Source organism: Planococcus citri, chromosome 5 (genome assembly GCF_950023065.1).
Source record: "Planococcus citri chromosome 5, ihPlaCitr1.1, whole genome shotgun sequence".
NCBI classification, from domain to species: domain Eukaryota; kingdom Metazoa; phylum Arthropoda; class Insecta; order Hemiptera; family Pseudococcidae; genus Planococcus; species Planococcus citri.
In genome coordinates this window covers 3739601-3761957 of record NC_088681.1, presented here as the reverse complement: position 1 = coordinate 3761957, position 22357 = coordinate 3739601, and the positions used below count along the sequence as shown (strand labels likewise).

Here is a 22357-nt window from a genome sequence, read left to right as displayed (position 1 = left end):
TCGGCATGGTTTACCAATGTTCTGTGTATTTCTATCTGACCTCTCAAGGTCATTGGTTTCCATGGCATGGCTTCTTAAGGTCGCTGACCTTCCTGTCTAGCGTCTCATACTCGTCTGTCTGACCTCTTGAGGCCAACCCGTCTATCTGGCCTTTTAAGGTCATTGACCCATCTGTCTGCCCGATGTCTAGCTTCCCAAGGTTGTCTGTCTTCCTGTATGTCTGCCCTCAAGCTCAATGACTCTTTGTTCGGCTTCTGAAAATGGTCTGTTTCTTTCCTGCCTGACCTGACTTCTCAATGTCACTGACATTCTATGTATAGGGTCTCTCGAGGTCATTGACCTTTCTGTATAGCATCTGAAGGTTTTCTGGATACGTGTCTGACCTCCAAAGGTTGGCTACGTCTCTTCAGCCTTTCAAGGTCGTTGACCTGCTCGTCATGCCTCTTAAGGTCGCTGACCTATCTGTGTAGCCTCTCATGGTTGTCTGTCTGTTGGTCTGTTTGGTCTCTTGAGGTTGTCTGTGAACCTGTCTCACTTCCCAAGGTCGTCTGTCATTCTGACTGGCCTTCTAAGGTCATTGACTCGTCTGTCTAGCCTCTCAAGTCGTTTATCCGAACTAGGTGCTCTAACTTGCCCCAACCTTATATTGTCCCTATTAAGGGGGCTCTCTCGTCCCTCCCCTTTTGAGACAGGTAGTATATCCAATAATTAACTTGAGCACCTCAAATTTTGGTTACAGGGTTTTTAAAAAATGTTCCTTCTTCCCTTATTGATAGCTTCGTTTCGTTCCAATCGGAGAGTGTGAGTTCAAAACGTTCCTTATTATGAAAAAAACAAAAATTCATCTTTTGCAATTTTCAGAGTTGTTCTAGTGTGACTTTTGAGAACGCTGGAAAAAAATTGACAAAAATTCCTGAAATTATGCCAAACTTTTAGAAATGCCTTTCAGATATTTTGTCACACTTTTCTTTTCATTTGCAAACTTCTGAACCTTGAGTGTCGGCTAAAGTAAAAAACATATCCGTAATTTAAAACTTATCACATTTCTTTACAAATGGCGCGTCTTAATACTTACCTACTGTTTCTTCATGCGCTTATTTTTGTTTTTTTTTTGTTTCAGTTGGTTCTGAGACTTCAGAAGCTGCTGAAAGGAATAAACGCCAGCGTGAGTGTGGTTATGCATCAATGTACAGTGCCGAAGAACTTGATAGTTTTCGTATCTGGAGGGAACCAGATACTAAAGAAGATCCTCCTTTCATGTTCAACAGGGAACCGAAGTTGGAATCGTTTCTGAAGAACAGCTACATTTACGATATCACAGTCAAAGTTGGCGAGAAAGTTTATAAACTTCATCGATCTGTGTTAAAATCGGAGTGTTTGTATTTCAAGGAACTCTTTTCCAAAGAGTACTCCGAGATATCCACCCAATATGAGGAAGTGCCTTGCCCTCCGAGTAAGGATAAAATATATTCGTTAGATGAAATCGATTCGGAAACATTTGACATCATAGTTGATCATATGTATTTGGGAAAAATTGAACCTACAAGTGACATCATTGTTCGTTTATTCAAGGCAGTCCATATTTTAAGAATCGATAAATTGAAGAAACCGTGTTGCGGCTGGATGGAGACCAATAGGAAGGATATTTGCAGCAAAAACGTTGTTGAAATGTTGAATTTAATTCATGCGCACACCGAGTATGAAAAATTGAATAAGGTATTTTTATCTAGATATATCGTAGACTCGTGGCCTAAAATAGATAACTTGCCACAGTTTGCAGATCTTTTCAAGGCGATTGTCTTGCCCGAAGGGATCAACTCGACCGATGAAAGTAAGGCGTATTTGTTTGATAAAGTTGATCAAGAAACTTTCAAAGTGATTATCGATTACATTTACTTCGATAAAAAATATTTTGACGATGACAGCATTGTGAGAGTGTTGAAAGCGAGCAATATGTTTAAAATTGAGAAATTAGTCGGAAAATGTATAGATCATTTGATAAGGTGGTGTGCCAGATTGAGTTCGTCAGATATCAAAGAAGTTTTGATTCTTTCTCTGGGAGATTTCCAGTATCACGAGGTTCTGAATACAATCTACCTAGTAAAATACACGATGCAGTGGCCCGAGGTGGACGTAGAATTGTTTTGTACCGTACCTTACGACTGCCTGGAGAATATGCTAATGTCGAATGATTTGTATTTCGATGATCCCCGCGATCTGCTGGATATTTGTTCGACATGGGTTGTACACGATGTTGAAAACCGATATCGCCTCGTACCTCAAATCGCACTAGCCATAAGTCGAAACCGTAGAGCAAACGATGACGATTATTGTATCGAAATTCCTTCGAATTTGAAGCGATGCACGCAAGATTTTGTCAAAAACAAGATTTGGGAAGTTTTATGCTCAGCTTCTGTGTTTCCTTTCCCATTATTTCCCAATGATGAAGAAAACGAACAAACATCTGACGATGAGCTGTCGACGCCAGTATTCGTCACATCCCACGAGGGAAGATCATTCAAGATTCTCCAAGGTGATGGGGATGAAATCGTCTCATTTCACTTGTGTGAAAATATGCCAAACGGTGAGAATTCCTTCAAATATCCCATGTCAGCCGCCATGATTAACGATACCTTATTCATGCTTTGTTCCGTGCTTCATATTCCTAATTTTTATGCTTACAATTTCTCTTCAAAAAAGTTATTCTGTTTGGCATCTGATCGACGTATTTATAATGCGAAAGATGCTCGCTTCCTGTATGCACGTGATCGGTTAAAATACACTTTGTTGAATCGCTGCGATGAAATTTACTGCTGTCTCGAGGACAGTTTAATACTGAAATATTCGTTCGAATTTAATCGCTGGATGCAAATTTCAGCTGCTGATCCGGATAAACGTGGTATTTGTTTCGCCAGTGATGGCAGTAACTTGTACAGGATGTACGAAATCGAACGAAATGATACTACAATTAGTTACACTCTCCAAGTATACGATTTTAAACAAAATTCGTGGACTTCTATCTCTGATTTCCCTCATCTAACTCTTGATCTCGAAACGCACGAGAATCCTGACGACGACGACGACGACGACGAGTGTAGGAAGCTACATGGACTCGTTTTCTTGAACGATTACGGTTTTGCGGCAGTATTTCAAAGACGTATTTTTATATTCGACTACGAGGCTGAAATTTGGCGAGAAATTCGTTCATTGCCGGGTACTTATGTATACGGCAGTAGGAACCCAAAACGTGCGATTATTACCCAGGATGAAGATGATGGTATCTTATGCGTGTATGTTAATAAATTGTATTACTATAGCGAGTCCCCATATCAACGCCGGGGATCATGGTCAAGTAGTAATGATCTCTCTTACCGGAATATTATAGGTATTCATAATCCTAAAATTCATTGTATGACATAAACTCGTAATGCTTAGTATACCTTTGTATTTTAATTCAAATTTTATAAATCTGTATAGTAAGGTAACCTATATGCTCATGTATTGGGCCTATCGTGTGTTTAAACTTTGTTGGAAATAAACCTTTGTATGTATCTAAATATAGATGTTTTCATAGATGAATGTTGACTTTTCACTTCTACTATGGAGAAAGTGTTAAATGAGCAGAATGATGTATTTTAGTTTCAAAGGAGGAATAATGGGATAGTGGACTGATATCAAATGTCATGTTACACTGAAGTAAGCATTTTTTGTCAATGAGATGGCGATGAGATTACTTATATTGTGAATGAAGCTGAAAACTTGAAAGGAAACATTTCCTAAGTTTTCAAAAATTCGACCATTGCATTGGCACGATCTTGCACAATTTCCAAGCAGTCAAAAATCAGGGTTTTAAGCACATTTTCCAAGTAGGTAGTAAGAAGTGAGAAATTTTAGGCACATTTGCCAAGCTACCGAAAATTCGACCTTTTTGCATAATTTTCATTTAATGGTCATTCCATGTCAACTCAACCAAAAAAAGGCGATTTTGAAAGTCATGTCTTTCGATTTCGCTCAAATTTTTTTTTCAATATCTACCCACCCAGTAAGTAAGAAAGCCGCAATCAGTTTGGTCCAACACCCTCAGGGGGCGGGTGGGGGGCTTCCATTATTTTCACATTGTCTCGAGGTACTCAACTTCAGCAGCCCATTCCTCCAAAACTATGATAGTTTGATCAAAACTGATTTCACAGTTCGAAAGGGCATTGAATTTTGAACTTTTCAAGTATTCTGAAATTTTCAAAAATTGAAAGTTGAACTTTCAATTTGGAAGTTCAAATTTCAAAATGACGCTGTAAGTGGGAGCTACCATTTAAAATTTTGAAAAAATTTCCATAGATGTACATTTTGATACTTTTTCGAAATATTTAGGTTTCGAGATGGGACCCGTGGACGGAGGGGGAGCACCCCCACCCCCAATTTTGGGTGAAACTTTCCAAAGAAAATCTGGGGCATGTGATATATCGAATTGTATGTTTTCGGCAACGCTGAACATGAATATGACGTTAGATTGGTGATAGGACCCCCATCCACGGCCCCCAGCACCTCCCCAAAGGGAGTAAAAGTTCAAAAAAGTGTTTTGTTCGTGTGACACATGGAATAATATGTTTTTGGTGACGCTGAACACGAATATGACGTCACATTTTCGATTAGACCTCATCCACGGCCCCCAACAATTTTTTTTGACTTTTACCTATTGGGGGAGGTTCTGGGGGCCATGGGTGAGGTTGATTTAAAAAACTATGGCTATATTCGTGTTCAGCGATATCGAAAACATACTATTTCATGTGTCACACGAATGTTACCATTTTTTTGGGGGGTTACCCCCTTTGGGGAAGTGCAGGGGGCTGTGGACGAGTCCAATCAAAAATCTGACGTCATATTCGTGTTCAGCGTCACCAAAAACATATTATTCCATGTGTCGCACGATCAAAACACTTTTTTGAACTTTTACCCCCTTTGGGGAGGTGCTGGGGGCCGTGGATGGGGTCTTATCACCAATCTAACGTCATATTCGTATTCAGCGTTGCCGAAAACATACAATTTGATATATCACATGCCCCAGATTTTCTTTGGAAAGTTTCACCCAAAATTGGGGGTGGGGGTGCTCCCCCTCCGTCCACGAGTCCCATCTCTAAACCTAAATATTTCGAAAAAGTATCAAAATGTACATCTAAGGAAATTTTTTCAAAATTTTAAATGGTAGGTCCCACTTACAGCGTCATTTTGAAATTTGAACTTCCAAATTAAAAGTTCAACTTTCAATTTTTGAAAATTTCAGAACACTTGAAAAGTTCAAAATTCAATGCCCTTTCGAACTGTGAAATCAGTTTTGATCAAAGTATCATAGTTTTGGAGGAATGGGCTACCGAAGTTGAGTACCTCGAGACAATGTGAAAATAATGGAAGCCCCCCCCCCCACCCGCCCTCTGAGGGGGTTGGGACCAAACTGATTGCGGATTTCTTACTTACTGGGTGGGTAGATATTGTAAAAAAAAATTTAGCGAAATCGAAGGACATGACCCAAAAACGTTGGTTGAGTTGACATGGAATGACCATAGTCAAAAGTTCGACCTATCAACAGATTTTTCAAGTACCTAGTTGAAATTGGGACCTTCCTGTTTTTTTTTTTTTTTTTTTTTTGCAGATTTTTCAAGTAAAATATGCAGTAAAAAGTTGTTTATTTTGGTACGTTTCCCAAGCTGCCAAGTAACGCAATGTTCAAATAGTCAAAAATTGTATTTTGTTTTGCCTATTTTTAAGCAGCTAAAAATGAGAATTTTGGGCACACATTCCAAGTTTTCGAAAATTCGACCATTTTGGCACAACTTTCAGGATATCGAAGATCTGACCTTTTAGCACATTTTTTCAAACAGTAGAAACTTGGATTGCTGCGAAGTGAGAAATTTTAACCAGATTTCTCGAACTTTAAAAAATTCGACTTTTTAGCGCAGTTTTCAAGAAGTTAAAAAGTACGACTTTCTAACCGAATTTTCAAGTACCTACCTAGTTGAAATTTGAACCTTTTTTTTGCATATTTTTTACCTATACCTACCTACCTAACTAAGCATGTAGTAAAAAGTGATAAATTTAGTGGACACATTTCCCAATTTACCGAAAATTTGGATTTTTTTGGCACAATTTTCAAGTAGTCAAAAATTGAGGCTTTTAGCATATTCCTCAAAAATGTTCAAAATACGGTCCTTTTATGCACATTTTGAAGCAGTCAAAAGTGAAAAATGTTAACACATTTTCTACGCTGCCAAAAATTTGACTTTTTTTGCATAATTTTCAAGTGGCTAAAAATTGGACATAAGCTGTTACAAATTGGACTATTTTTTGCAAATTTTTTAGGCAGTCCGAAGATGATAAATTTTGAAAAAAGTTGTCTAGTCATCAAAAAATTGAACCTTTTCAGCATATTTTTCGAGCAGCCGAAAATTTTGAAGCGCAAGAAAAAATTAGGAGAACGCTATTCACTCGTAAGCAAAGCTAATTTATCAGGCGATCATTTGAATCAACCCTTAGGTTGGGCCAAGAGCACTATTCACTCGTAAGTGAACCTAACACAATCCTAAGGGAGGGCCTATCTACTTCATAGATTTGCGAATGTCTGGCGAACTACCGCCTCGCCATTCGCTTTTCAGTAAATAAAAAAACTTTAAGCACTGCAGAGAGTACTGGTAAATCTTATATATTTGAAGAATAAAACAACAAAATATTATATAAGTTAAAACAAAGAAAAGAAAAAGCAAAAAACAAAATACAAAAAGGAAACAAAAATAAATCTATGGACCATGGTCCTCTGGGATTATCCCATCGACACCCTACCAATCCTATACCCCTTGGTACAGGGCACGAGAATATCCGAGAGGCAGGAGCACCCTCACTCCATACCTATCTACCGCAGTAAATAGGTACCAGGTTGTAATCCCTAAGCCGTAGCTAATGGCTAGGTATTACTTGAGCTGTACATGCCACTCGTAAGTGCATATACAGACTGACTTTTGACACACAGAGCACTCACATCGTAAGCTGTAGGTATAGCCTACGAGTCCCTACCTAACGTCTCTATACATGCCGTAGCAGATAGGTACGCGGTCTGTTAGATAGGTGCACGGCTCGCTAAAGAGGTAAAAAACCCATTTTTATTTCTCCTAGAAGAAATAAAAATCATTGCCTTAGTTGCAAAAACTCATATCTCCAACTATGAGATCACACCTTGTGTAAACCGTTCTTTTTGCACTGTAGCGCTCCCTATTGGACTTGAACGCTCAACTAAAAAGTAGGTAAGAGAGGATGGTCCCCCTCTGTTACCTATCTTTTAGTTGAGCATTAAAGTCCAATAGGGAGCGCTGCAGTGCAAAAAGGATGGTTTACACAAGGTGTGATCTCAGAGTTGGAGATACGAGTTTTTGCAACTAAGGCGACAAAATGTACTTTTTCTCGCCTTACAATTTGATCTTGTAAAATTTTCAAGCAGTCAAAAGTTGGGTCTTTAAGCACATTTTCCAAAAAGTTGAAATTTTGGCATTTTTTGTACCTACATTTTTCATGTGTGTACATAAGCAGGCAATAAAAAGTGAGAAATTTCGGGCACATTTGCCCACGCTACCAAAAATTCGACTTTCTTGCACAATTTTCAAAGAGTCAAGAATCCGACCCTTTGACAGATTTTCCAAATAGTTGAAATTTGAAACTTTTCTTGCATATTTTTCAAGTAAGTACATACATACTTAAGTGTGTAGTACAAAATGATAGGTAAGTTTTATTTATACCATTTGGAAAATTTGCACACATTTTTCAAAAACTCCGAAAATTTCAACTATATAATTTTGAGCTCAAAATATTCCAAAACTGCTCAAAAAAAGTATTAATAAAAATTTCTGATATTTTTTGGCTTAAATCTTAATACCGTAAACTGGGGTAACATTGAAGGATTTTTCAGTATTTTTTATGTTTAGAGGTATAAATGGCGGAGGTAGGGGAAATGTGTGTGGTGCTTTTGATAAAGCTATGTCAGCACTATGTTTTGGCGGTTACAGAAGTTGCCTACCTTTTTCCTGTCAAGCGCAAGAGCCAAAAGAAGTGCCCTTCAAAGTTACCCAGCGTTTGGGGTAACTTTGAAGACCCCTTGAAATGTGCTTCAATCAAGGTCAAAAATTATCAAAAACATGAGTATTCACTTTTTGGTCACTTTATACGCGTCAAGCACTTACAAAATGATCCATATTCACAATTGAATTTATGAAAGAGTGCTCCAAAATGATAATTTGGAATTTTTCTAGTTTTCAGGCGTTTTTCATGCATTTTGGCCAATTTGACCAAATTTTATGATTTTTTAATGATTTCAGAGCTGTTTTTCAAGTTTTCACATCGTTTTTAACAAGTTTACAAGCATTTTCATGCATTTTTGTCCAATTTTACCAAAATTTCATGATTTTTTTATAGACTTCAAAGTTACCCCAGTTTGAATATTATTTTTTTACTCCTCAGGGAACAACTTTGGCACATGAACAAATGCGCTAATTTATAGTCGGGAGATGTACCAAGACATCTATAATGTCACTTGACTCGTTCTTTGAAAATTCAAAATTCCAGACACCAAGCTTTTCATGTTAATTAAAATTGATAAAAACAGCACTTTTTTTCGCTTGCTTTTTCACTGGTGTTGGAACCACTAGTTGAAAATGATAACATAGGAAAAATAATCGCCAAAGTGTACTCTATCCATTCCCGGTGTCAGAATTGTTCCATACTTCATAGTTCCACCGCCATGGAGCATGATATGATGAAAAACCGCACCCTTCAATGTTACCCCGCGATTTCAATGTTACCCCAGTTTACGGTATCATAATATTCAACTTGAAATTCTTCAAAACTGCTCACAAGAAATGTTGATGGAAATTTTTGATTTTCTGTGAACTTTTTAACCATTTTGATAGCTCACACCATACTCAATTTTTTCGAAAATCCTCAAAAACTGAACCATTCAGAGTTTAGATCGAGTTGAATCTGTTCAGACCTGATCAGATCCAATTATTTTTTCTTGGGGCTTTTGAGACGATCTGAGGCAGGCAGGGTGAGGCAGCAGAGCGACATCGCAAGTTGTTTGGAGTTAAAACCAGTACCCATATATCTCAAAAAGTCCTTCCTTCTTGAGTAAATTTTATGCTTAGATATTTATAAAGTATAAAAAACCGATTTCGATAGTTTTGAACATTTTTAAAATATGTAGAAATGGTCTCAAGAATTGTTAAATGACCGACCTCGCATTTTAAATATAAACCTTTGTTTATTTTTCAGAACAAAATCGCAAAACATGAATGCCGAAAAATCGATCGAAGCAACAGCTGATCAACATAAGCCAAAGAACTTGATCAGAAGTCAATACAAAGATGTTATGGTGAAAATCGAAGAAGACATATACTACCTCGATCGGCTGCAACTAGCTCTAAAGTCCGGTTATTTTGAAAAACTATTTACCGAAGATTACAGCGAAAGAAACAGCGATCTGATAGAAATCCCACTTATGGATACCGATACATTTTCCGCTGTAGTTGATGTCATTTACGATGAAAAATTGGAATCTGTTATTAATGCCGATAATTTGGTATCCTTGCTGATGGCTATGGATTATCTTCAGATGGATATCGATCCGGAAACGTGGAAACGACTCGTAACTGAAACGTTACGTTCTAGTGATCTCTTGAATAAGGATATTTTCAAGTTATATAATTTCATCACCTATGATCAGAAGTTCGAGTATTTGTTACCGGCTGTTTTCGAATATCTGGCTCAAAATATGAGACATCTGAATGATCACGATGAACTTCTATCTGTCAAGTTTGATCACATCGTCAAAATTCTTTCATACTGCGGAATATCTTCGATTAGACCATTCAGGCCTGTTAGTAAAATCTGCGCTAGATGGATCTTTCACGATACGGAAAACCGTTTGCATTACGCATTGAATCTTCTAAATGCTGCTAGACTCGGATTTCATCTTTCAAATACGATTTCTGAAGATGATTTTAACTTACGTTTATCCAAAAACGACCAGAATCTCAACGAAAATACAATATCGAGACATTTTTACAAATGGTTGGTGTACTGTGGAGAAATTCATTACTCAAAACCAGGTAAGCATCATTTTATGTACGAGTTAAGTATGTAATTAATGAAATTGAATATTGATAGCCTGATTTTGTTGAGAAAGGGTATTCCCAGTTTTAAATGCTCTCGTCCTCGGATCTTGAAGAACTGTGCCATTTTTTCTGACATAGATTAGAGGAGGGATAGGTAGAGCAAAACAATATGATATTTTCCGAAAATCTTTCTTTTCTGAGAATTTATATCTCTCCTCTACGAGCACTTCGTATTGTATTATTGAATTTGCTGCCTTTAAAATATTGAAAAAAATCTTGAGTTTCTCATGTCAGGCTTTTGAAAACTCTGAAAAAACAAAAAGACCAAATAGGTAAGTAATAATTATGTACTTAAACAACATTTTGATATTTGCAACTTATACAAGGAAATCTTTCGAACTCAAATACTTCCATTTTGAACGAAACCCAGCTAAATCGAAAGGTCATGAGCTAAAACCACGGATATAAAAATCTTAAATGCTGAAGTTAATTTTTGGATTTTTGACGAATTTTTGAAAAAATATTTAAATGGACTCTTTCAAGGGCAAATTTCAATTTTTTTTCATGAAACATGAATTTTTGTGAACAAATGTGAATCTCAAGGTCGTCGCATTCCAAGGTCATTGACCTACCAAATCTATATGGCTTCCCAAGGTTTTCTGTTTGCCTGTATGGCCTCTCAATGGCATTGACTCGTCTGTCTGCCTTTTTAAGATCACTGACCATACTTGTCTAGCCTCTCATGGTCGTCTGTTCGACCTACTAAGGTCACTGACCCATCTATCTGGCCAGTTCCGTAGCGAATGGTTCTATTTATTTGTGTGGGGGGCGGGGGCAAATAACCAGAAATTCCCTACTAAGTATCATGAATTTCCCAACTGGTCCATAGTCGGCTAAAAAAAGTTCTTAACTGTAAGTGAATTTGGTAGGTAAAATAAGAGATAGAATTCCTGAGGCTCCAATACAAATGGGGCCGAGCGAAGCAAGGGCTAAATCTTTCAAAAAGTTATATTTCCATGGGTAAAACAATGTTTTTCTTGTGCAAGGAGTTTTTTTTCTAAGTTAGTTTTGAAATTTTAATACATATTCAAATATTTATATGTATTAAAAAAAAAACAATTTTTAAAGTGACCTTTTCCCCAGAAATTTCAAGGATTCAAGCTTCTGAAAATTCGTGTTTTGTGAAGAAAAAAATATGTTAATGTTTTCGGTTCCTTTAAATAATATGTTTAATGCATGTTTAGAAAAAGTTGATTTTGAAAATGAAAAGCAAACATGCGCACGCTCCCCCTCCCCTCCGAGCAAAGTGAGAGCTGAAGTTTTTGAAAACTTATGACTCAACAAGTTAATTACCTACCAATAATTTTTTTTAAATGATAAAACGGATCAATTTTTCTACCTTCGAAAGTTTCAAAAGTTAGAACAGATATGATTTTGACGCAGAAATTCAGAAATACATAGAAAAACTAGGCAATAAATTTCGAGCGAAGCGAGGACAAAATATATCAAAAATAAGTACTTGTGATTTATGCTCTAAAAAGTTGAAAAACGTAGTATTTTTGCTGATTTGTGGAGTGTGAATCTTGCAACTTTAATTGGTCTGAGACAAATCCAAATAAAATTTGTACACACGAAAATGAATTGGTAGGTACTTAATTTATCAAAAAATTACAATTTTTCTGACTCGAGGGTGATTTTTCCAATTCATTACTCAAATTTTCAGAATTGTGAGGGGGCAGGCTGCCCCATTTGCTCTCCTGCTCGCTCCAGCCCTGTGTTTGGCTTCCCAATAAGGTTATTTGTCATCTTGTATGTTCGATCTTTGAACATCATTGACCCGTTTGTTCGGCTTCTGAAGGAGGTCTGTCTTCCTAAATGACCTTCAAAGGTCATTTTCTGGCCTCTCTTGGTCGTCGTCTGTCGTTTGGCCTCTTGAGGTTGTCTGTGTGCTTGTCTGGCCTCCTAAGGTCATTGGCCCGTCTGTCTGACCTCTCAATGTCACTGACATACCTGTCTAGCTTCCCCAGGTCGTCTGTCTGTGCGTCTGTCTGGCTTTCCAAGGTCGTCTGTGTCAAACGATCACTCTCTACTCCCGAAACTGGCAGGGCTGGCGAAATACGAGTACATCTTATTAAATCTGATTAATGTTCAAAAATTTGCCAGAAATCCAAGGATGAACTTGAGTATCTCAAATTTTGGTTACGGAGTTTTTAGAAAATGTTCCCATGATATAATCTGGTTTCATTGCAATTGGCGAGTTTGAGTTCAAAACGTTCCCCTGACGAAAAAAATTATCTCTTGCAATAGTCAGAATTTCTGTTTGACTTCTAACAACGGAACCTCTTGAGGTGTCACACTCCGATTCGAACGGTACAGCGATTTTTGAAAATAGCATAGTCTAAAACACCCAAAACCAAATTTTCAGCTGCACAAGTTCATTTTTCGATTTTTGGCGAATTTTTGAGCATTCAATATTGACTGTTTTTGGTGATTTATGCTTTTTTTTTCAAAGTGACGTACTTGATCAATAAAAATGGTAAAAGTGAGTCCCAAAACTAATATTAATTACCCAAATCCAAATTTCACCATTCAAAGCCATTCTGGAGCCTCCAGCGCGATTTTTAAATTTCTCCAGAATTTTGAATTTGCTCCAAAAGGCGTGAATATGAAGTTAGGCAGCTAAAAATCGAGTTGTATATTACACTCGACCTGTTTAACGAGTTTATCCACATCTCAGCCGATTTGGAGAGTGGCACCTCAAAAGTGGCTTTTTGACCAGCTTTTTTCAAAATTAAAAAATCAAAAAAATCAAAAGTTTCCAGTTTGTGTGGAAATTTTTGAAATTCACGCGAATCGCTGTATTTTGTCCAAAACTAACCCCCCCAAATCCAAATTTCACAATTTCCAGCCATTCTGGAGCCTCCAGCGAGATTTTCAATTTCTCCAGAATTTTGAATTTGCTCCAAAAGGCGTGAATATGAAGTTAGGCAGCTAAAAATCGAGTTGTATATTACACTCGACCTGTTTAACGAGGCTTATCCACCTTTGAGCCAATTTTGAGAGTGACACCTCAAAATTGGCTTTTTGACAAGCTTTTTTCAAAATTAAAAAATCCAAAAAAATCAAAAGTTTCCCGTTTGTGTGGAAACTTTTAAAATTCACGCGAATCGCTGTATTTTGTCCAAAACTATTCAAAAAATTTCCTCACAAAAGCATAAATCACCAAAAACAGTCAATTTTGAATTTTCAAAAATTCGCCAAAAATCGAAAAATGAACTTGGGCAGCTGAAAATTTGGTTTTGGGGGTTCTAGACTATTTCCAAAAATCGCGGTTCCGTTCAAATCGGACTGTGACACCTCAAGAGGTTCCCTTGTAAGAACGTTTAAAAAAATTAACCAATTGCTGAAATGATGTCAAACTTTAAGAAATGTCTTTCAGATATTTTGTTAGACTTTTCTGTTCATTCGGAATTTTAAATTTTCAGAGTTGACGGAAGCAAAAAAATTCCCCTCCATGATTTAATCTTCCCTTGGAGAGGAGACTTCTTCTATTTTTATAAATCAAACTGATCATATTTCTTTACAAATGGCTCTTTTCTTGTATAATGTAGTTCAGTTGCAAAAATACTGTTTCTTCATACCTATGTGTTTTTTTTGTTTGTTTTGTTTCAGTTGATTCTGAGACTTCAGTAGCTGCTGAAAGGAATAAACGCGAGGATCCTCGTGATAATGAAACAGACGTCACTGCCCAAGAAGATCATCCTTTCTTATCCAGCAAGGAACCGAAGTTGGAATCTTTCTTGAAGAATGGTAACTTTTACGATATCACAGTCAAAGTTGACGACAAAGTTTACAAACTTCATCGCTCTGTGTTGAAATCGGAGTCTGTGTATTTCGAGGAAATCTTTTCCAAAGAGTACTCCGAGTTAGCTGCACAATGTAAAGGAATACCACCGAGCCCTCCGAGTAAGGATAAAATATATTCGCTAGATGAAATCGATTCAGCCACATTCGACATGGTAGTTAACCACATGTATTTGGGAAAAATCGAACCTACAAGCGACATCGCCGTTAGTTTATTCAAGGCAGTGCATATTTTAAGAATCGATAAATTGAAGAAACCGTGTTGCGGCTGGATGGAGACCAATAGGAAGGATATTTGCAGCAAAGTCGTTGTTGAAATGTTGAATTTCACTCATGCCCGCGCCGAGTACAAAAAATTGAATAGGATCTTTTTGACTAGATATATCGTCGACTCGTGGCCTAAAATAGACAACTTGCCACAATTTGCTGAACTTTTCAAGGCGATTACTCTTCCTGAAAACAGTACTTTGAATGGAACCGGAGCATATTCGTTTGATGGAGTCGATCGAGATATATTCAAAGTGATCGTCGATTACATTTACTTTGATGATGCAGCATATAGCACGAACGATGTTATTCGATTGTTTAAAGCGAGCGATTTGTTTAAAATAGAGAAATTAATAAAAGTATGTGTGAGCTATTTGAAGTTGGGGGGATCATATGATAAACTGAGTTCAGCAGATATCAAAGAAGTTTTGAGTATCACTCTGAGGAATGTCGAGCATTACGACGATTTAAATACTATGTACTTGGTACAGTACATGATGAGGTGGCCGCAGGTTGATACCGAATTATTTTCTACGATTTCTTACGACTACTTGGAAAGTACGTTAACGTCGGATGATTTGTATTTCGATGATCCTCGCGATCTTCTGGATATTTGTTCGACATGGGTTGTTCACGATGTTGAAAATCGATATCGCCTCGTACCTCAGATCGCACTAGCCATAAGTCGAAACCGTACAACAGACTGGGTCGATTATTCCATTGAAAATCCTTCAAATTTGAAGCAATGCACGCCAGATTTTGTCAAAAACAAGATATGGCAAGTTTTATGCTCAGCTTCTGTGCTTCCATTCCCATTATTTTCCAAGCATAAAGAAAACGAACAAACAAGTCAAGATGTGCTGTCGAAGCCGGCATTCGTCACATCGCACGAGGGAAGATTATTCAAAATTCTCGATACTCAATGGAATGAAATCGTCTCATTTCACCTATGTGAAAATATTATGCCGAACTGTAAAACTTTCCTCAAATATCCCATGTCAGCAACCATGATTAACAACGATACCGTATTCATACTCTGTTCAGTGCTCCAGACCCCTACTTTTTATGCTTACAATTTCTCTTCGGGGAAGTTATTCTGTTTGGCATCTGATCGACGTATTCACAATACGGAAGATGTTCGCTCACGGTACACTGATGAGTTAAAATGCACTTTGCTGAATCGCCGCAATGAAATTTACTGCTGTCTCGAGGACAGTTTGATCATGAAATATTCGTTCGAATTTAATCGCTGGATGCAAATTTCAGCTGCTGATCCAAATAAACGTGGTGTTTGCTTCGCCAGTGATGGCGATAAGTTGTACAGGATGTACGAAATCGGACGAAATGATTCTACGACAAGTTTCCCTCTTGAATTATACGATTTTCAACAAAATTCGTGGACTTCTATCCCTAATTTGCCTCATCTCACTCTGCATCTCACAAGGCACGAGGATCCCGAGTACGACGAGTGTAGGATGCTTCAATTGCTACATGGACTTGTTTCCTTGAACAATCACAGTTTGGGGGCAGTATTCGTCCAAAGACGTATTTTTATATTCGACGTAGAGGCTGTAACTTGGCGAGAAATTCCTTCATTGCCGGATACTGCTGTATACTATTATATGAACGAAAGACATGCGATTATTACTTGTATCCAGCATGAAAATGGTGAACCGTTAGGCGTGTATATCAATAAATTATACTACTATGATGCCACATATCAATCGTGGGAATTAATAAAGGAATGGCCATTCGTGGAATATTCAACAAAAAGTTCAAGTGTTAAAAAACTCCCTTACGGGAATATTATAAGTATTCATAATCCTAGAATTCATTGTATGTCATAATTCTTAGTACCTATAATTCAGTTTTTATGAGTAATTCAATACCATACCTAGTTATATGCTCTTGAATTAAGCTTATCGTATGTTTAAGCTTTGTCATGAAGAAATAAACCTTTGTGAATATGGATGTTTTCATGAATTAATGTTGACTTTTCACTTGGAATAATTTTCAATTTTCATTTTCCCTCACCAAATGAACTTGAAATGGTTTTTTTTTTTTTTTCGAACTTTTACTATGAAGAAAGTGTTGTGTGCGAGTAGAATGATCCATTTTAGTTTCAAAGGAGGAATAATGGGATAGTGGACTGATATCAAAAGTCATTTCACACTAAAGTAGGCATTTTTTGTCAATAAGATGGCAATAAGACTACCTATAATTGTCAATGAAGCTGTACACTTCAAAGGAAACATTTCCTAAGCGTTCAAAAATTAGACCATTACATTGGCGCGATTTTCAAGCAGTTAAAAATCGGATCTTGTACAATTTCCAACTGGTAAAAAATCAGGGTTTCCACCACATTTTTCAAGTAGGCAGTAAAAGGTGAGAAATTTTAGACACAATTTCCAAACTACCGAAAATTTGACCTTTTTGCATAATTTTTAAGGAGTTGAAAGTTCAACCTTTCAACAGATTTTTCAAATACAAGTAGCTGGAATTTGGATTTTTAGCCAAAAATGAGAAATTTGGGCACATATTCCAAGTTTTTGAAAATTCGACCTTTCTGGCACAATTTTCAGGCTGTCGAAAATTGGACCTTTTAGCACATTTTTTCAAGCAGTAAAAAGTTGGATTTTTCAGCAAATTTTAATTTTAGTAATCTTTTTTAGGTAGTTGAAAGTGAGAATTATTCAGGCATAATTATGTCAGTATAGGTAAGCAAAACGTATTGATTTTCCAAGCTGCCAAAAAGCTGACCTTTTTGCACAATTTTCAAGCAGGTCAAAAATTCGACCTTCTGGAATATTTTTCAAAATTCAAATACCTACTCGTAATTGAGATCTTTTTTTAGATTTCTCCAGTAGGTACCTAGTCAAAAATGAGAAGTTTGAGCAATTGAGCATGTTTATTAAACTGTTGAAAATTGGCCTTTTTTGATCAACTTTTGCTTCAAAAAGTCTAGAATTGGACTATTTTTTACAAATTTTTTAGGCGGTCGAAGATGATACAAAGTTTAAAAATCATCAAAAATTGAATCTTTCCAGCATATTTTTTGAACAGTGAAAAATTCGATCTGATATCAAATAGGTATGTACGTATAGTTGAAATTCGGGTCTTTTTCAAGCTACCGAAAATTCCACCTTTTTGGATAATATTCGAGGAGTCAAAATTCAACAGATTTTTCAAATAGTTGAAACTTGGACCCTTTTTTGCAAATTTTTCAAAAAAGTGGTAAAAGGCACATCTTCCAAGCCGCTTAAAATTCGACCTTTCTGAAAAATTTTCAAGCAGTTAAGTTGATACTTCTAGCACATTTTGCGAAATGATCAAAATATTGACATTTTTTAAATGTTACTTATAGCATTCAAAAGTAAAAAATTTAGGCGCATTTTCTACGCTGGCAAAAATTTGACCTTTTTGCACAATTTTTAAAAAGTCAAAAATTGGATCTTTTTTGAAAATATTTTTAAAAAGTCGAAAATTGGATCCTTCACCACATTTTTTAAGAAGCTAATCAAATCAAGAAACATTTTCTCAAACTACCAAAAATACGACGTTTTTGCACAATTTTCAAGGAGCCAAAAATTGAAGCTTTTTTGTGCATTTTTCAAATGCTCAAAATATGAACATTTTTTGCTGAACATTTTCAAACAGTCAAAAATAAAAAATTTTGGCACATTTTATTATGTTGCCAAAAATGAGTGACCAATACGAATCGATTCGCTCGCGAATGATTCATCAACAATTGAGTAAATGAATCGATTCGTTCGCGAACGAGTCACTTGCACGAATCGATTCGTTCACGAATGAATCACTATTACGAATCAATTCGTTCGCGAATGATTCATCAATAATTGAGTAAATGAATCGATTCGTTCGCGATTGAGTCACTTGCACGAATCGATTCGTTCGCGAATGAATCACTATTACGAATCAATTCGTTCGCGAATGATTCATCAATAATTGAGTAAATGAATCGATTCGTTCGCAAACGAGTCATTTGTACGAATCCATTCTGTAACAGACATGACGATAAAAAATCAACAAATCGTCATTAGATAAATTCTTTTATAAAGAAATAAATATGAAAAATTACATGAAAAAATTGAACATTTATAATAAGAAAAATTGAAATACATTGACGTATAACGCGTATAACGAATTGAAAAGGAATGGGAAAAAAAGACAAAATTTTAGCGAGTACATAAACAAAAATCAAAAAACCAAGCGCGGCCAAATATTATTGAGAAAATTCGCGAATGCCTCGAAAAATTGGAAAATTTATCGGATAAGTTTGGAATCACAATTTTGGCCGTTGCATATGCCCCCTGGCTAATTCAAATTTCTCAAAGCAAGCTTGGAGAAAATTGAATTGACCATAGATGAAAATAACAAAATTGTGAAATAATAATAAACAATCAAAAATTACCTAAATTAATTTTATCGCGTTGTAAATTAAACAAAACATAAATTTAAAAAAAAACAAAAAATATATAGGACAATATTAAGTATGAGGAAAAAGAGACAAAAATCGGGAGACATCATGGAAAAATAAAAAAATAGGAGAACAGAGTGACACCAACGTGAGACTTGCGTAGGTGGAAAACAACAAGCCTGCACCATGGTCTGTCACCTTCTCTGGAATGTAAGGCTTGGACAAAAGTCCCTCACCCCATTCCAGAGAGTAGGAAAGGAAAACAAAGGAAAACAAAAAGATAAGTAGGAAAAATAGGAAGAAAAACTGGAAAGTTGGAAAATTGGATCAGAAAGATGTGCATAGAAATGCCACTAAATCAGAAAAAATTTATCATTTTCATTTCGAGAATAAAAATTAATTGATCAGAAAAATCAATATCTTTGAGCAGTTTGAGCGAATAAATTTACAGAGGAAAGCGAACCATAAAGATCTAAAAAACATTTTTTCCTTTTGCGTTTCAGGGAAATCAAAATAAATTTCAAAATCAATTGATCATCGAACATTTTATTATATCCACAAAAATTATGATCCTGCAAAGGTTTTACAAAAGATACAGACTTGCCCCCTGCATGAGAAAATGCAGTAAAATAAGAGAGTTCGGTTTTATCAAAAATCATTTTTAAATAACGTTTTGTTATACTGATGATTATAAATTTTGTATCAAAATTATTGACAAGTTTGAAAAAAGGATTTATAAGTTTGATTTCAACTTCAAGATCTTCAGACACGTTGGATTCGTGAGAGTTCTCACTTATAGTTACATCTAAAACTAGTTTATCATGAACTTTTGGAATTTGTGATCCTAAATTTATCAAGTTTGAAGTTTGTGGTCTAGTAACACTATTTGAAGACGACTCAAACATGATTGGCTCAAAAAATATTTCATTTTCTAGTTTTAACAAATCAAACTCAGAAAAACTTGAACTGAAAACATAGTTTTCTGAATCACAACAAACTTGAGATAAAATTGGGGGTTCAGATACCTCAACTATGTTAATATTTTCAATCTCCGAAAAATTCTCAACTGAATGAGCCTTTTCAGATATTTTGATCTCACGAGTTTCAAACTTTGGTGAAAAATCAGGACAAAAATTATTTGAGTTTTCTGCTTTGGGAAAATCATCAATGATTTTAAATTCCATTTTCAAAGAATTATGAGTGAAATCACATGCGTGATTTTTGTCTGAGTTCAAAATTTCAAGTTGGAAATTATTTGTATTTTCATTCACAAGTTCCAAAGATTTGCTCAAAACTTTTGCCTCACAAAAATCGTCCATAAAAGACATATCGATAATTACGTGATCTGGTTTTTTGTGAAAATTAGAAAATCTCGTACCTACATGGCTTAAATCAAGATAATTTCCATAAGTTTGTTCGTAAACTTGAGAAACAGGTATAATTTTTGGTTCAATAAAATCATTAATTTCCTTATTTTCGGAAAGACATCTTTTTGTATCACTGAAATTGAGATAATTTCCGTAACTCTGTTCATAAATTTGAGTTGAGTTTGTAGAAACATAATTATCGGTTGCATTATTTGAGGACAAATAATAATTACTTCTAAATGTTTCGATAAAATTTGATACTGGTATTTGAGGTAAACATTGAGAGAAAGGCTCACCATAACTTTTTTCATTATTTTGAGATAATAAACCACACAAAAAAGACGTCTTTTTACCTTCTAATAAATCTAGGTGATTATGGAGTCTAACCAGAGTTTTAGTTAATGTAAGGAGACAATTGAACAACTTTGGATTATTTGAGAATTCCTCCATGTCTTTCTTTGATCAATCAATTTTCAAAAAAAAAATATAGCATAAGATAGGTAGGTAATTGATTACGTAATATCGTGGGTTATAAGTATGCGAAAATAAATTGACGATTTATCAAATAAAACATCGTGAATAAATAAAAATTACAAAAACGTATTTTTTTCAAAATATAAATACCACGTATACTTGAATACCCAACGAGAACTATGATGTGATGACGAGAGTGGTGATGAGCTGAACGAAATAAACGAAAACAGCAAAATATTATTACCAATCAATTGACACAAGTGCTGGTGGTTCAGGCTGAGAAAATCGACATCGATAATTCCAGAAAATTGAATGAATTTGACGAATTAGGCGGACTCATTTGACAGAAATCGGAAGTAGTGACGTAACATCAAGGTTGACACACTCAGCATACTCAAATTCCGCGGAGAAAACGTAGTCGTAGATATGTAATTACGTACAGACGATATACAGATGTTTGGATCTTGGTTTAGAATTTCAATCAAATGACTTTTTTGATCGAACATTTTTTTTTAAACAGTTGAAAACAAAATATGTAAAACGAAATTACGAACCGTTTCGTTTCTATCCCGGACGGGCCCCCATTTATGTAACAGACATGACGATAAAAAATCAACAAATCGTCATTAGATAAATTCTTTTATAAAGAAATAAATATGAAAAATTACATGAAAAAATTGAACATTTATAATAAGAAAAATTGAAATACATTGACGTATAACGCGTATAACGAATTGAAAAGGAATGGGAAAAAAAGACAAAATTTTAGCGAGTACATAAACAAAAATCAAAAAACCAAGCGCGGCCAAATATTATTGAGAAAATTCGCGAATGCCTCGAAAAATTGGAAAATTTATCGGATAAGTTTGGAATCACAATTTTGGCCGTTGCAATTCGTTCGCGAACGAGTCACTTGCACGAATCGATTCGTTTGCGAACGAGTCACTTGGACGAATCAATTCGTTTGCGAACGAGTCACTTGCACGAATCGATTCATTCGCGAATGAATCACTATTACGAATCAATTCGTTCGCGAATGATTCATCAACAATTGATTAAATGAATCGATTCGTTCGCGAACGAGTCACTTATAAAAATCGATTCGTTCGCGAGTGATTTAGTAGATAACTATTGATCAACTCGTACACGAATGATTCACCTACAGATCAATCGAATGATTCACCAAGAAATCAATCAATTTATTTACTTAATCGCCTATTATTCGTAAATGATTCGATTAATCGATTGTAAACAGATCAATTGCTGTACAAATGTTTCAAAAAAAGTGAATCAATTCGTTCGTTAAAAATTTTGATCTAAAGAAAAGTCGGTCTTTTCACGCTGAATGCGTGAGTGTTTTTTCGCACTCGTTTATTTCAATGCTTTTCATCAATTTGCGATGTTTTTCCACTATTTTGGCTGATTTCTCCTCAATTAGGTAAAGTTGAAGTCATCAGAATTTACTTTCATCTTCTGCCATCTTCGATTTTTATTTTTGTTCGTTTTTTTCTAGCTACATTTCTGAAAATTGATCTTATTTTGATTTTATTCGCATTATTTCTACTCGTTTTCAGATTAAGTACCGACTTGGCAGAAATGTTCCTATTCCTATCGCGAATTTTCAACTCCTGTCAAATATACCCGATTCAATCGTGCATTTTATACCTAACTAGCATCCTGATCGAGCCCAAATTGAAATTCGATTAGATATGGGGAAGTTTTCAAAGGGTGTTTTCCAGTATGGTAAGCCCAGCACCCTCTTGCTAATATATTTCCCTAAAGTTGTTGCGCTACATTACCCT

General features: G+C 35.7%; 2 protein-coding genes across 2 annotated transcripts in view; both read left to right on the top strand.

Annotated features, from left to right (window-relative positions):
- LOC135847142 (uncharacterized) overlaps nucleotides 1–3579 on the top strand; it is a 29358-nt gene extending 25779 nt beyond the window's left edge. The window contains exon 3 of the mRNA XM_065366573.1: nucleotides 1121–3579. Within this exon, the coding sequence (XP_065222645.1) occupies nucleotides 1121–3420 (2300 nt within the window). The 3' untranslated portion in view covers nucleotides 3421–3579. The remainder of the gene's footprint in view (nucleotides 1–1120) is intronic.
- A 5729-nt stretch (nucleotides 3580–9308) lies between these two features.
- On the top strand, nucleotides 9309–16247 carry LOC135848524 (uncharacterized). Its single transcript, XM_065368446.1, has 2 exons — nucleotides 9309–10139; nucleotides 13818–16247. Exons 1-2 carry the CDS (start codon nucleotides 9320–9322, stop codon nucleotides 16121–16123), a joined length of 3126 nt encoding a protein of 1041 aa, XP_065224518.1. The 5' UTR covers nucleotides 9309–9319; the 3' UTR covers nucleotides 16124–16247.
- The last annotated feature ends 6110 nt before the right edge of the window (nucleotides 16248–22357 follow it).